At 42.6% G+C, this 17,017-nt stretch overlaps 1 protein-coding gene across 1 annotated transcript in view; it reads left to right on the plus strand.

The window, feature by feature from the left end:
- The first annotated feature begins 456 nt into the window (after positions 1 to 456).
- The window catches only part of RBMS3 (RNA binding motif single stranded interacting protein 3), a 718,801-nt gene continuing 702,240 nt past the window's right edge, over positions 457 to 17,017 (plus strand). Inside the window, 2 exon segments of the mRNA XM_055803834.1 lie at positions 457 to 615; positions 617 to 751. Of these exon segments, the coding sequence (XP_055659809.1) occupies positions 571 to 615; positions 617 to 751 (180 nt within the window). The 5' untranslated portion in view covers positions 457 to 570.

Consider the following 17,017-nt stretch of genomic DNA (forward strand, 5'->3'; position numbering starts at 1 on the left):
GTCAGTTCCCCCGTGTTAAACCCCGGTAGTTTCCCCTCGCCCCCACCCCCTCCGCGGGCTCGGCTCCCTCCAGTTAACTTTGTTCAAAGGGCTGCAGCCAGAAGGGCTTGTCCGGGCCTGGGACATAGATAGGGTAAAGTAAATAACCACCACAATTAGGCTGGGGCCGGGAGTTGATCTTCGTGGCGAGAGATCTGCTTAGTTAGCGTTTGCTGTTTCGGGGCGATTGAAGGCCGTCGTACCAAGGACACGCGCGCACACTCACGGACACGCACACACTCACTCTTACACACACACACACACACACACACACGCTGGATACAAAAGTCTGGAGGATCTAGGGGAGAATTGCAGCCGCCGGATCGGTGCGGCAGCGGCGGCCAGAGCCATGCGTGTCACGGCCTCCTGAGGGGGGGGGGGGGGGGGAAGGAAGGAAGGAAGGGAAAAAAAAAAAAAAAAAAGGAAAGAAAGAAGCAAAAAAGAAAAGCGGGAGAAAGGAAAGCACAAGAAAGACGCGGGGTGGTGGAAAGTGTTTGCCTGCTTTTGTCTCGCAATACAGTGAACTGGAAGATGGAGATGGATGTTAAGGGAGTTTCTCCGTGCCCGGAGCCCATCCCCCCCGGCGGCGGGGTCTGGCGGCTGCCCGCACCAGCGCCCGCACCACCGCGATGGGCAGCCCGCGGAGCCGGCCCCCGCCGCCGACAGCGGCCACCCGGAGCGGAGGCACGGCGGCGAGAAAGAGGACAAAAAGGTAGGTCCGCTCCGCCGCCGGCCGCCCGGCACCGCGCCCGCCGGAGGGGCCGCCTGCCCGGAGCCGCCTGCCCGGGGCCGCGCTCGGCGGGGCGGGCGGGCCCGCTCCCGCTGCCGCTTCTGCTGCCGCCCGGCCGCGGGCAGCTCCGCGCCGCCCTTTGTCAGCGCGGCGGCGGGAGGCGGGGGGGCCGGCGGCGGAGGTTGTCTGAGGACACGGGGGCGGCGGGGCGGGGAGCGCGGGGCCGCCGCCGCGGGGCCCGGGGCGCCGGGCATTGTTCCGCCCGCCCTGGGAGCGGCGCCGCGGGCGGTGGCCCAGGTGCCGCCGCGAAAGTTTACCGCACTTCGAGGGGGCAGCGCCGGCAGGGCCGCCGCTCGCCGCGCCGCGCCTCGGTTTTCACCCGGCGGCGAGGGGCGAGTCACCTGGGGGAAGGAGCCCGGGCGCCCTGTCCCTCCGGCCCTGCTGTGTCATTGTGGAGCGGGGGACGGCGGCTCGCTGCCGAGTGAAAACCTGTGGGTGACGGAGTTCGACGAGAAATGGGTCAGATCGCATCCTTTAGTGCGGATATGTCTGCTGCTGGAAGAATCGGAAAGTAGGGAGGATGGGATGGAAAAAGGTTGCCATTAAGATAATGTCAGCGAAGTGCATTGATCAGTGCTTTTGTCTGTGGGCACTGTCTTCATTTCCATTCATTTTTCTCGGCGTGGGTTTACTGAGCTGAAGCTGATGAATTCTGTCGTGTCTGTAGGTCTGCAATAGGCAGAGACCGATAAATGTGTAAGTTTCACTGTAATACGGTGATTGTTGCAAGGAGTGATCCGCGTGTGCTAGAATGTGAAACACATCCGTTTATATGTTACGGAAATCCGAGTAATTTTCTGAATGGACAGATGCCCTAAACCAGATTGTAATCTTGCCATAAATGAAGAAATGTTGCCATGTACTGGATTTGAGCCCCATTTCTTCAACTAGTTTTACTATAGTTTGGTTTGGTTACAAATGCATAAGAGAACGGTAACACAATGTAGGAATGTAAACCAGCAATGCAATAAATTAATGCAACAACTATGTCACACCACGTATTTGCATGACAAGAGATGCAATTATCTGAGAAAGACAAGGTATTTTGAAAAAAAAGGCCTCTTTAACTGGAGACCCCGAGTTTGTAGCATTTACCTCCTACACTTTTAGATTTGTTACTGTTTGGTAAAATCTGTCCTATCGTTTTAATTAAAAGGGAGTATCAACAACTGATCATTTGAACAGGGCCTGTACAGTTTATTAAGGTGGATAGAAGGGCTTTTGTAAAATGGTAACTGTTGGTGTACATATTGTGATAGATGAACACAGAATTTCTTCTCCCTTGAGTTTATGAATATTTCATTCTGTCGTGACTGCATATTACTGTATGTAGCTAAATGATTTGTGTGTGTGTGATTGTTTCTGGGATCCCTTTCCTTGCATTGTGTTACATACTGGAACTTAAAATGCTTTTATTTCAAAGTAATTAAAATATAGACTCCAAGGTTGCCATTTACGTGAGATGGTTGTGCCAGTGCCTTGAGCATTTAAAACCCCTGCCATCAGCAGAAAACCATGCTCAGTAGTTACTTTCTGACGTGCCACACAGTCAGTCTGATGTTTTCCCAATCGTGGACATGAGGAAAGCAAACGGTATGACTGAAGGTGAACGAATGCTAGAGAAGGCCTGATTCTCTCTGGCGTGGCTAATTAACATGTTTAGATAACTCAATATTGCACTGTTCTGTTCTGTATTTGCCAGTGTTTTCTGGACATAGAAACAAATGTACTACCCTTTTTTTGGTACTAGTTGTAGCCTTGCTAAAGTACTGTGATATTTTCCTTTTTTTTTTTTTAATCCGCTCTCTGCTTTTCCAGGCTTGGCATCGCCAAGGTGGATGCAATGACTAGCTCGTATTTTTGGGAAGTGCTGTGATATTTCAAACCTCCCTAAATGTATGTATCTTTTCTGGATACAAGCAGTACTTCTTACTGGTGCAGAGGTATTTCAGGTATCTGGTAAAATAGTGGCACCAGAAATGTGATGCGAAGGGGAAAACCCATTAAAGCAATAGTAAAATCCAATGCTATTGTGAAAAAAATGTTCCGACCACAAAACAAAACACAAGTTTTGCTGGAAACACCATCTAAGAACTTTCTAAATGGTTTAAATAACAGTACCATTCTTTATGTGACCCTTAAACAAATGTCAGAGGCATACTGATACATCCTAGAAGTATAAGCACTATGTGGAAATTGTAAAGGGCATTAGAACCTGATTTCCTGGCAAGTGTATATGTATGAATAACTAAATATTAAGATTTCACAACATCTCATGATTCCACTGTCAGGACTTGCTTTTTGGGATCATGCTTCAATTATAAAAAGCCTTATATTTTATCATTGAGCTCCGTTTCCACTGGAGGTAAAAAGAGTTTTGCTTCCATATAAATGGACTGGGTCAAATCTATGCTTTGATAAAGCTATTTTTTGTCACTGCCTCCAAAAGGAACAATGCTGAATTAACCAAAGAAAGTATTTTCCTAAATCTGTGGAATTCCGGTAGAAGGTACTACTATAGCATCAATTATATGCATATTGGAGTTTATTTTTCTGCTGTGTGTTCATTTTTTATTTGTCGTTGAACTTCAATAAAATTGTGAAACGTGCATAAATTGAAATACATCCCACTGTCTTCAGCTGGGATGCCAACATGCTGAAATGTATGTTTAAGTGGTTTGTTGGAGGAGGGCCTAGGTTACCTACCATATATCTTTCTGTGTTGAAACCATCTGTGACCAATGTATGGGAAGAGAAATTATGAAGATTGGCTTTATTAAGTGTACAGTACTTGGTGCTTTAAAGCATAGTTGCCATTTAGGTGGGAGAAAATTAAGCAGAGATAGTAGAGTGTGAGATTTGGAAGACTATTGACTCTGTAAGGATGCTATTTTTTCTTTTAAAGCAAAACAGATCAGAAAATGTTTTTCAACACTCCTACAATGTTTTCTGTTGCTTTAGTTAAAAGCACGTAGGTCTAACCCTATATACAGCAACATGTTGACATTCTTCAGTATGGCAAAGTGGGTGACTGGAGGAGAGAACAACATGCAGTCCTGGCTGTGTATTCCCAGCTGGAGGTGCAGCTGATGCCTGTGACGGGTTGTGTGGGTGTGTTGTCCCACCATCTTGCCTCTCCGTGACTTGGTGCAAAGGGAAGCAGGCTCATAAATTTTACCAGGGATTCTTTCCAGCTCATATTGGAGTGATGGCGTCTCTGCAGGTATCGGTGTGGGGAGTGCTTTGAGAGTTGAAGGCAGCTATGCAGTTTCTTTGCAGATTGGTGGCTATAGGTGACAGCTGACATTATGACCAGAATTTTCCCAGGGGTGGTAGCCTGAGTTAGGACTTTCAAGCCCTTAGCTACAGCCAGTGTGTTACAGTGTTTCCATTTTCTGAAGTACTTGTGTAGCCCCCAGGTCCTCCAAAAGTTGGTCCTAGGTAAGGATTTGGTAAGATAACATTGCATACCCAAATAAGAGCATTTTATTTTGTTTTCCACTGAGGAAAACATCTCCGTGTCTGAGGTTTGCACAAATCATTTAGCACAAATGATTTACAAGCACACTGAGAGCTTTTACTTTATACCTACATTCCAGATAAAATTCCCCCTGTGAAATAGCTCCAAGGTGAAGAACTTTCTGTGTATTTACATGGAAATGAGCACACCAAGGTTACAGCAAAAGCAAGCCTATCTGGGCAGCGTACATTGTATTCTGGTTCAAAAACAATTTGCCTGTGTTTGATAGAAGAGTTCTGAAGTGTTTTGTGGGCTTATTTGTATGTTATTTCCCAGAATGCTTGCCAGTGATAAAGCTGTGTTAGTGGTACCCAGGTGTGAGCTTCTAGAGGGGAAGTACTGAGTGCTTTGGGGAAAGGCACTTGGTATTAACTTGGGAATTCTGTTCTGCTGTACACGTGATCTGATCTAATCGTCAGTCTCTGAAAGCCTTCTGCTAGTTTATTTACAGGACTACTGCTATTAACAATATGGTGGTTGTTTACTCATCCTCTACAAGTGGTAGGTCAGGAAGAGTGGAAGATGCTTCAGGAGCAATTCTTTTTTAATAATTTCTCTTACGTATTTAGTTTTGTTTGGTTTTAAAAGCCATGTGCTACTGTGTGTTTACATTTAGAGAGGAGAAGGCCTAAGAAATTCAGTTTATGCTTGAAACAGATTGTGGGAGGTTTCTTTTTTGTGGGGGACCACTCCAGTCTCAGGTCAGATGTGCTTGTCTTACCTTAGGCAGTTCCATTGTACATGGGAGAGTAGTTGTCAACCAACTGCCCTTTCCCTGGAGACTTAGTGGTTTTTCAGATAACCTGGACCCAGCACATTGAGCAACCTGAAGTTAAGAACCAAAAGCTGAAACTGAAATCAGTAATGGATGTGAGGTACCAGTCTAGGGTGTGTGGGACAAAGAAAGCAGAGATAGGCAACACTACCAGTTGCTGATGGTAGCAGCTTCTCCTGATAATTGCATAAAATGTGACACCTTGTATTAGCTGGAGTTTCCATGTACTGAAGGCTTTGCGCCAGGTGTAATGGTCCTGCCAAGGTGTAATGCAGGCACGGATAATCAAGGTCAGGCCGTTGTCTGCCTGGATGGACAATTTCTTAGCCACCCAGAGATGGTAGAAAATTTTACTTGCAGCTGCTGCTATTTTGAGAGTTTGATGTCAGACAGAAACTCCAATGTATCTTTTAAAGCATGGGCAGAGATGGAGAATAATGGGTCTTTCTCTAACTCATTGCTAAGTGTGTTTCAGAAATCATTCCTCAGCCCAGCAACATCAACTCTTTCTCCAGTCCACTTTTAAGCACCTATTCTTTGTTCTTAAGCTGCTCCTTACTGTGCTGTGGGACACTGTGATACTGATATTGGTCTGCATAGTTCAGTGCCTTCCTGATGAAATGGTCTAGAAAAAACCTAATTCTGTGCTAGCTCCCATTCTGTGCTAGCTCCCAGTTCTTCCAGAGTTCCCAGAGCCTGGTGGCTGTCTGGGTGCTGAGTCTGTTCCAAAGCCATAGACCGAGGATGTGGTCAATCGCTCATATTCGGATATTTGTCCTGCAGATTCCCAGGTCACCGCTCCAGGGCAGGCTCTAATTCATGCTGGCGTGGGGGGGGGGGTGGTGTCCCAGGCACGTCTGCCTGGAAGGGGTAGCCAGAGCCACAGCGCCTGGCAGGTGCCTCTGGAAGGGAGGTTTTGGTCCTTTGTATTGCTGCTGTGGGCAGCAAAGCTATTAACCATGCCATTAACCTGTTTTGGTGAACAAGGCCCAGGGGCCATCTGCTTTGAGGAGTATAAATAACAAATTCAGATTAAGAAAAATCAAAAAGAGGACATTCACTGTGAACTGAAAGCCTTGCTTTGCAGGCAAGCCTACTTCTGCATTTCCATGCATTTGATGTACTCTGCCTCACATACTTCTCTTGCCTTCCAGTGAGAGAATCCTTAGATGAACCTAGGATTGTGGCTTTGTTACAAAAATAAGCAGAGGAGAAGAACAGAGAGAAACTGTTAGTACCTCAACTGAAGGCAAGACTAATAAACTCATATTATTAGAAATCAGAGAATCCATAAGGAGAAGAGGTATTAGTAATCAGGCCTCACAATTTTCATAGCTCCAAAATTACCTTTTATCTCGTATTCTGAGAATTCCTTTTATGATATGGGAAAGAATCTTAAGTAGAGTAAATACACATTTAAAATGTATTTATTTGCAGGTGGCATATTGAGAATCTGGAATGTAGAGAATGAGGTCCAGCACTGGTTTTATGTGAGAGTAAAAGCATGAAGTTGGAGAGGGAGGAATTGACTTCTGCACTTTGTCTGTGTCTTTACTAGAACAACATACATGATAGTGCATGTGAATGGTTCTTTAAAATCTTACCCAATACTGAGACTTCTAAAAAAAGAGTATGCTGTTTAAAATAGTTCTCTTAAATAAATTGCATCAGAAATGTTTTGGCAGAGAGAGAACAGCTGTTTAAATTTTTCAACCAACTGATCGATAAGTGGATGAAGCTTGAAAAGCTGATCACAGTTTGATTGGTTCCTGCAGTAAACATACGAATATTCATTGTAATGCAGAGATTTTGTGAAAAGTAAGTACTACTTAGAGTCATTACAAATTGAAATTAAGTGCATATGCAGTTGATTAGGTAACAAATCCAGGGACATAAACAATGAGCATCATGGGTGGGAGCTAAACAGCACTCTTGAGTCATTGGAAACATAACCACAAATTTCATATGCAGAAGACACAGAACTGGCTCTCTGGCTAAAGGCAAATTCATCTTGAGTTGCAGTAGGGTTGCAAGGATTCCTGCTTGGAGGAATTCGCAGCACTGAAAAGGGCTTTGTTATCTCTTCTTGAGCAGTTGGGACATTGCCTTGACTCAGGTGTAGTGGTATGTGTTCGTGCCTGTGTGCTGAGGCTGGAAAGCAGCCCTATTCAGGACTGCGCATCACAGCCCAGAGCTTGGCCAATGCACGGCATATCCTTCCTGCTTAGGTAGAGCTTGTTCTCCAAAGCCCAGTGTTCACTGGAATTCCTGTCCAAGCATTGAGTGCCAACTTGTAACTAATCCGAGACTACAAACAATGGATAATCAATGAAGCTAGAAAAGAACAATGCCTATGTTTTTGCAAGCTATTCTCAGTGTTTTGCTAAATGCTCGCAGTATTTTTAGACCATCTCTATCTGTGGTCAAAGCTTACTGTATTGTACTGCATCCTTACAGCACAGTAATTCTCAATATACTTAAGGTTTACTTAATTGCTCGAAGCTAAGAGGGAAGTATAGTTACTGATGTGTGAAGTGGTTCTGTTTCTGTTTGGTTCCATATTTGGTTGCTCGCTGCCTGGCTGTAGCCGTGCCGCTCATGTGGTGACTGGGATTATTTCCCAGCAGCTTGTGCTAGGTGGATTTCTGTACTGACTAGCTGCCAGTAGCAATTATCCAGTAAGGGTAAAAAAGTTGCACAGTCTCAGTAGAGTTATTAGTTTCTGTCTCAGAAAATACCCAAACAGTAAAGAAAATGGGACTGCAGCTGTAAATAGGAAAAATGACAACAGGAGCACTGATAATAATTTCTAACAGTAGTGCTCAGAGTGGGTTCTAATGTGATGTTTAAACATGTAGAAAATAAAAAGACAGATTTGTAAGGTCTTACAGATATTAAGTATTCTGCAGTAGTTTCTTTCCTTCCTCACTCCTTATCCTTTCTCCGTGGATCTGGAATTCTCTGCCTATAACAAAAACTTTGGTTTTGTTTCATTTCTCCACGTTGCATTCTGAGCTATAAGGGGAATATTAATTGTTCAAGGAACTATAGTAACCAGTGCATCTTAACTGGGATAAAACAAGACACAATTTGGTTCATAGTATGGACAAGGACAGTCATGTATAAAATTTGTTAGACAGCCATGATTTACTAGAAAAAGAGTAATTCTTCCATGCCTAATGGCTTCTGCCATGTGTTTAAATACAGCTGTTACTTTCATTATACATTCTATTAAGTGAAGACCAATCTTGTTATAGAAGCAGAATAGAAATAGTTTCCTTGACTGAAAATCAAGTGTTGGGTGAATAAAAATTACAGACTTGAGCTGCAAAGCTTGGTTAATATACTTACTGTTCCCAGGCTTCTGAGTTCATTCCATTGAACACCTTGGCCGATAGTTTCAGAGTGTATTCTTTCCCAAAAGGTATTATACAAACGTTGTTCAAAGTGATAATGTGATCAACAACTGAAAATACTGTAAGCAGATAAAAAGAGTATTTCCCCATTTAGTTCTAGACCATCTGCAATGGATTGTTATCATTGACAGGAGAATGAAAATAAAATGGCGTGGAACCTGTGCCTGTTCCGTTAGTATAGATTCTGTGTTAATTGATTTCAACAAGTGCCTCAAGCACCACTGACATCTCTTCTTCACTACTAACTAATGATGGTTGTCTCACTAAAGTTATTACTGAGTCTATACTCATTTCCCAGAGCCCATAGCAGAAAATCCCTTTTTGGATCCAAACTAACATACTCAAGTCTTTGTGGAAAGGGAGTTAAGGGGCTAGTATCTACCAAAGATAATTGTTCTAGATGTTTTATTTAGTAGTAATTTGATATTAGCTATAGCATAATAAGTATGCATTGTGCTTTGCTGAGAATTCAAAAGGAGTACGTTACTGCCTTGAGGTAGTTACAATGTGAATCAGCCGTAACAGAGGAAGGGTAACTGCTAGTCCTCACAGGTGGGCAGGTAAGCGTGTTTTACCTCACATGGTGTCAAGAGGACGCACACATCACATATGAGGGGGCAGGATGTAAATCACTTCCTCTCTTAAGCTGAATTAAAAGCGAAAGGGAGTGGCACAGGGAGCAGAGAGGGAGTCCTTGGTGGAAAGCTAATTGAAAACAGCAACTTTTGAGTAGGACTGGAAGAAGGGAGTTTGTAAGTTTCGTATTTTGAGACGAAAGAATTTTATGAAGTGTGTATTGGGTCCATGTGGAGTTAAGGAAGCACACAACAGAATTTTGCAGAGTTCACAAAATGCCTATCTGGGCTTCACAGACATTATGCAGTGCCCTGGTTAGCCTTGTTAGCTTTATTGAGTGTGCTTCGAGGACATGCAGACTTTCAAAGTATGTGAAAGCCACTTTCAATAATTAATTGGCTCACTCTCTCCCACCTATTGCTTCATATCTAATAAAAGGCAACAGTGAGTCCATGCCAAAGCCAACAGATACAATAATATTTAGGGTAGTTGGGTTTGACATATGACAGGCTAGAAAGGATATCCCCAAAGATCTTAGAAGTGATAGAATCCCCACTTTTTGTCCTGTCTTATTTCTCCCATGACTCTCTGACAGTGTGCTCTTAGACTAAATGTTTCCTGATCTACTAAGTGATTCAGGAAGATCAGTCCACTTTTAGAGAATGAGAAGTGTGTGTACGTGCCAGTTTGAACTGATTTATAACTGGAAGCATGTTTCAACTTCACTGTGTCAGGGAGACACGCTGAAATTTCCAAGTGATAAACTGACTTCGGCCTGAAGCAGAGTCGCCACCATCCACACTATCATCTACATCCACGCATATGCAGTGTGACACAGGAAATGACACACCATTATCAGATGTCTGTTAAGATGGATGCAGGGAAATGGTGAGCTTGCTGGCATGACCTCAAAGACAGACTTCCACAGATGTTCTGTAGTCGCTTAAGTGTGTGCAGTTAAAGTGTGCCTGTTGTGCACTTGGGGAAATTTTTGTTTAAGTGGAGAACACTTAAGTTTGGAGGAGGCCATGGATATGTTTCCAGAGGGAGAAGGAAGGATACCAGCAAGCTTAATGGGAAGGAAAGCTGTTAGGTTTTCTATAGACCAAGAGGAGCAAGGCAGTAACAAAGGGTCAGACATTCATCCTAAACCTGACTTTACCTGCCTCCTGCAGTAGGGACGTGGCTAATGCAGTGGAAACTTACCCGTCACCTGTTACTGTGATCTTAGGCAAAGCATAGCCTTGTTAGACCTGAAAATGGGGACCAAACATGCCAGTTCTTGAACTTGTCAAGAGGATGCACCCTGTGCTGAAGATAAATAAATGATTAATCAATTCTAAGAGAAGCCATGTAGGGGCTAGAGAGTCAGAGGTAATCAAGGTCAGTGTGGCTCAGGGAATCTTTACAAGAATGGTCATATCACAGGACTGTCATGAGAGCTGGAATCACCCAGTGCTAGGAAATGTTGCTCAGGGCAGGAACAAGGCTCTGACTTCTCTGTCTGGTCTCTGTTGTGCATGTCCTGCCTGTTGGTAAGGCTCACCAACTTTCTGTCTTTGGGCAGTGTTTCATACTCATAGCCGTTTAGAACAATTGTTAAGATCTTTCTTACTAACTGGTCAAGTAGTGCAGTCACAATTATACCTAACTGATATTGTTTTAGAGTTAGACTTACATCCTCAGAACAGTGTATCTGTTAGATCACACTATCCTGTGGGCTGTGGCTTTATTCCCGGTACCTCAGAACTATCCACCTAACTAACCTAACCAGAGCTAACACATAAGCTGTCTGCAGCTACAAGTAAAGCCCATAGAAAGATGTCATTCTGCAATGCCAGTATGCATTTCACAAGTGTCTGTGCATGTTACCTATGATCACTTCATGATGACTCTTATTCATACGTCCACATCTGATGGTAATAACTGGAAGAGATCAGAGCCATTAAAATTAGATAACCATAGATAACAGGTGCTTACGTATTGTATACTGTACGTTGTTATTAAGAAGTAGGAGCAGGAAGACACAAGTGTTACAACAGTGAACAGGTGCCTAAAGCATTACTCTCTTATTTGCTGATACAGGTGACTTGTATCTTAGCTACACAAAGGAAAATTATAGATGAATCAGTCATAGGTAGAACTTTTGCCATTTTTAAGATGCAGGTCAGAGCAGTTACGCCTGTTAACACACGTTCCGTGGTATAAATAGTCTCAGCATGCAGTGTGGCCCTTGCTTTGTTGTACAGCGTACATTTCCCTTCTAATGTTGTGGCAGACTGTCACGGCTACCCAGAAGACTGTGAGGAGGAGTACAGGACTTCAGCAGTCAGGGTCAGGACCTCAGAAAGGTGGTGTGGAGATCACTGCAGATAATTTAAAAGGTGAGATACCAAATGATAAGTACAGAAATGCACTGTCCACCAAGCTACTCTGCACAGACAGAAGCACATGTATCATGCAGTGTGAAGGCAGAAAATACTAAGTTCTGCTTCTAACCAAGATTTGTTGTATTATAATGGTGCATAGAATTATGGGGGAAAAGTTTATGTGCGACAGTTAGGCAAGAATAATAAAACAATAGAAAATGCATAAATGCAGCAATGGGATCTAGTGATAAATTTTAAGTACAAAGTTAATGAAAAGAACAATGAGGCAGTTTATCCATCTTCATCTCTTGTTAGCAAGTGTGAGCAAATGGGACCTGCTTGCATGGCAGGCCACTGCTTGATCTGAGTATCTGGAGGCACATTCACTACAGCTAAAATACTCTTTGGATACTCTTATTTGTCCAGGTGATACCAGATGCCAGTGCAATACTGGCCATAGTGGGGGACGAAGGATTTGTAGTCTGTTATTGTCCCCTTTCCTGATCTCTTTCCAAACCAGTGCCAGTGTGTGCTGGCGATGCTGCTGTGGACTTGGGAACAGAGGACAGAGACTACACCCTTGACATGAGCATTACCATATCTCTCTGACAGCAGCTTTAGTCCTTTAGCATCAGCCCAGATGTGCAGGGGTCAGAAGCACTAGTAAGTAAATATATTTTAAAAACACAGAGTTTGGAAAAGTGCTTCTGATATGCTAACAACATTTTTAAAGCTGAGATCTAATTTTTTACTTCATAGCAGGCTAAGGACAAATTTTGTTTCCTACTGGCAAAGGAAGTTCACCCCTTTTTTACAGACATGTTATATTTTACCTACTTGAAATGATTTATGACCGAGTAAAACTTGTTATGAGTAGACATTGTGCGGGAAGGAGTGGAAAGGTACAGATTGTTAAAAATAATCCAGAGAAAGATGGATTAGTAGGTTCAGATGAGGTAGTCAGATGCTCTAGCAGTTTAAAAGATTCTTATATGTACACAGCTAGGAGAAGGACGTGCTGTAGCATGAACGGGAATTTGAAATTCACTTCTGTGCATTAAGCTCTTCAGGGCTGTAAGAGAGCTGTTTTGCCCAGTATATTTTTGGGACTAATTTTCATGTTTGGAGAAGAAGGAAGGAACATGGACAGGTCACAGTTTGAAATAAGTTTGGGGGTTTAAAGTTTGTTAAAATAATGATTTTACTGAACATGCATAGTCCAGATCTTACTCTGTTCCTCACAAAAGACAGAAACTCTCTTGATGAGATTCAGTTTGGGATTAGGAATTATCCTGCCTTGGAGCAGGAGAATGCTGTATATCTTCCACTTTGTTCTTGTATGATTCTGTGCTGGAAGATGCTTTGATGCTTTTTAAAATGAAACTGGATCTACACAGAGTTTTCAGATGCACTCAAACTCCAAAAGTTGATATGAATTACCTGACAATTGTATAAAATGAATGCAACTGTAAATAAAATTACTCAATACAGTCTCATAGTCAGGTGCACACTTGCAGGATCAGATCTTGCGATTTTGAGCTTTTGAGGGGTAGGTACCATCTCTCTCTATGTATTTAAACATTGCTGCTACAATGAAATCTGTATAGTTGTATATTTGTGTAAGTATAAGATTTCAACAGTGTAAAAATATATTACCTACTATATAAAAAACAGTCTTAATGCTCGGTAAGTGTGCTGGGGATATCATATGTAAACTGAATCTATTTTTGGTAGTAGATAATTCATATAAAGCGCTAGTGTAATAACTGAACCATGGTTTGAAGCACTTTAAAGAGAAAACATGTTGGAAAGTTGAAGCCATTAACAAACTTGCATTTTCCTAGGGTGATACATTTAAGGAGGTATTTCATTGTAATGCATTAGTTCGAATTCCAAGTAGTCTTTTTTTTTTCCATGTAGAAGGATGTGTAACAATGTCACATGTTGCTATTGATACCAGAGCCTTAGCCTGCGCAACAGATTTGTAAGAGCAGAATGCTTTGTCCTCACTCTTGCAGGAGCATCAGTTTGAAGAGTAACACATCTGTAATAGATTCAAGTTGCTTTTTTATCAGCAGCTGATGGTGACACTCTTAAGGAAGGGCCAGATTCTTATACCTGCAAATACATTTGTCAACAAAATAGGAGCATGTGAGACAACAGTTCAGTCACATTTTGCTTTCATTTTTTCTCTTTTGTGCTAGGGCGTAACTTCCAACTGTCAGCTCTTTCAGCTAAGTGTCAGCCTTTTTATAATTGCTGCAGCATGTCAACCCGTTTTAAATTACCATATGTTAGCTGTTTACCATATCAACTGAAAGCATGCGTATTGGGTTGTTCCCCTTTGCCCTACCTGTGTTGCTCTTGGTGACAGCTAGATGATTATTTTAGCTGACATTTCGGCCACCGGCAGGAATGCCCGAGGTGTGTTTTGATGTGGCTGTGCTGAGTCCGGGAAGGTCGGTCATTTGCAGAACCTTAAAGTGGGAAGAATGGGGCTGGGTGATGGCTGTGCGTGGCAGGCTGGCTAGTAAGCCGGCAGATTTATGGACCTAATCCCTTCCTTCCTTGCTTGAATATTTAGACAACCAGGAGACAACTACACGGTAGGTTCTGTGATCTCCTTGGGAATTTTGGTCCTTCTGGCTACAGAAGCAGGAGAATCGGTTTGTCCTAGTGTCTGCCTGAGTTTTTGACTAATGCCATCACTGTTGATGTTAGCACCTTGCAAATATTTCAAAACATCATAATAACCCTATTTTCCCCAATCCTCACTGACAAGAAGATGAATGGCAAAGAGCGTACTCATAGCAAACCTTGTGTTAATGGTAATGTGCCAGTGTGTGTCTGGGTTTGGACTGTGTTTGGTGACTGGTTCCTGTGAACTGGAGCTTTTGCTGGCATTTTACTGTGTCTGACATCCAATTTGGACCCGTAGGGCAGAGGGAAACAGTAGTAAGCTAGTAACAGAGTGCCACATAGTAAGAGGATGACAAGTCTTTCCCAGTCTTGTGTGAATGTTACTGAATGAGCAGTCAGTGTGCTAGGGTCCAGTGAGCCAACAAATATGTTCAGCGTTCCCACAAAATAGTCTTCAGAATAGTAGGAGGTGTGATTATGAAGGAGAGGCATTTGAAAGCTATAGACAGTGGAGTTAGGCAGGGGAAGTGAGCTGGCAGGAAGGCGTTTTGAAGCTAAATGGGGCTCTGCATAAGCCTTTCCCACACAGCTCTGCCCATCCAGCTAGAGTGTCCTGCTGATGTGGAGCAGCCAAGGGCAGGAGGCTGCCAGCATGTTTCCATGTGGGAAAAGAGGAATGACGGTTACAGAGAATTGTCAAGGGGGGGGACACACATGGGGTGGGCACAGAGAAGCCTAAACAAGGGGGTTCTCTGCCAGGAACGCAGCTGTAGCACTGACCAGGATTGGCTGTGTGTATTTCGAGTGCTTTCACCAAGTCGCTGCATATGGTGAAAGTGAGGTCTCTGAGGCTGAATTGTCTGACATTCTCTCCTTTTATATTAGCTGTATTATTTACCAATTCTGAAAATGATTCGGTAGGGGATAACTAGTGTTCTGAGATCATGACAGGTCTGGTCTGCTTTCCGGAGTACAGCAGTTCCACCATGTGAATAGAGAGTAATGTGACAGACAGGCCTGGTGGCTGCTCTCTCTAACCTCAGCATTAGTTTTCTTGTGTTTATGTGCACACCTCCTCTCTGCGATTAGCCTCAATGGAAACACAGTCCTGAAGGTCCTGTTGGCAGCAACAACTTAATAGGCAAAATGGAGGTGGGTAGGTGTTCTTCTGTCTTTTTCATTTTTAATCAAAAAAGGCAAAATACACAATAAGTGAAGTCTGATTTGCATGAAAATTTGTATGCATGTATAATAGATCTTAGTGTTAATGCGGGAAATTACTTTCTTTCAACTCAGTGGCCTGTATATTTGATTTTTAGAATTATTTGCCTCTTTGTAACTTTCAGTAAGTTTCTATTGCAAAATAGTACCTCTAAAACGTTGTGAAATACTCAAGCACTTTGTAGTCTAGTAGATAAGGACATTGCCTTCTGTTGGAAAGTACTTTTTATTAAAATCCATTGGCAGCTTTTCGATAAATTCTCCTTTTTTTCTCTGTCAAATGTATTATTATGAGTATAACAATGAATGCTATCATTAAGAAATACCATGCATTTAATAGCCATAATTTAAAACTTCTATTCCATGAGCAAATGTGTATGTATGTCAGTGTGTGTAAAAGCCAGTTTTCATTGGATTTTTGAATGCAGCTAAGTCTTGAAATGAACTAGCAAATATACTTTGTTTAAATTTAACAATGCTAGTATTTGATATTTTCAGAATTAATTTTTATAGCAGATTTCATTATATCTCTGTTGTGTTCTGGGTACAATAGGGCAGCTCACTTGCAGCTGAATTAAAATCTGTGATTCAATAGCAGTTTGACTTGCCTAGGCAATAAACTTTCTCCCTTAACTGGAGGTGCTATCAAGATACAACATGTTAAGTTAGTTCTGTAACAAACCCCTGTGTTGCTGATGGAAAATATTCCAGAAGAATTATTCCCTGCTATGCATGGGAGCTTCATGAATTTCAGGGTAATGGAGATTACTATGTTTGAGGGGTCTGCTGAAATGCACCCTTTCCCAAAGAACTGTCTGAATTCTTTTTGGAAGTCCTTGTGGACCAGAAACTGGCTATGGCCTAACTACACTTTCATTTGCTCTGCTTTCACAAAAGGTAAGATTTTAAACTGACTTAAGGAATTTGGTGAAAGATCCTGTGTGGATACACTTGATTCAGTTGAACCAAGCTAATACAAATTTAATATGCATGGGTAAATTATAGCTATAAGCTAAGCTAACAGAGTAAGTTTTTAACTGTTTACCTAAATCAGTTTTTAAACAGACATGGAAAAACTTTCATATAGTACAAGATTGAGAAGATTGGGACTGTTTACCTTGGAGAGGAAATGAGTCAGATGAATCAGGAGTGAGATGATAAAAGGTTACAGACAATAAAGGCGTAGGCTTTACAGAGCAAGAAATGCTGTTCTAGCATCAGGGAAGAACAAGGAGCATTCAGTGAAGCTTAGAAGTGGCAAAGTCAGAAGTAGGTAAAAAGAAATGCTGTGATATACAGTGAACTAGTTGCTGCCGGAACTCGTTGTCACTGGTTGTCTCTGAGGGCAAGAGTTTAACAGGACTGCAGAGGAACAAAGGAACGTGCAGGGTAGGCTTAGGCTTAACTTAACTGAAAGAGGAGGTTTGAGCAAAAGAGAAGGAAAGAGCTCTGCAGCTTGATGGTGCAAGAGCATGCTGATGCTTAGAAAGCTCAGGACTAATGTATACACTTACCTGTTCATGTAGAGAACAAGGGTATCCAATTGCAATGGTAGGGATTAAAAACCAAAAATAACGGTGAAAAAGGTAGATGTCTGTTGCGTTCAAGCTGCTCTGCTATTAATCAGGTCAGAAGGACATTTTCCCTATGTTTTACCTATACCCAGCTGGT

This window comes from Falco peregrinus, chromosome 5 (assembly GCF_023634155.1).
Source record: "Falco peregrinus isolate bFalPer1 chromosome 5, bFalPer1.pri, whole genome shotgun sequence".
NCBI lineage: Eukaryota > Metazoa > Chordata > Aves > Falconiformes > Falconidae > Falco > Falco peregrinus.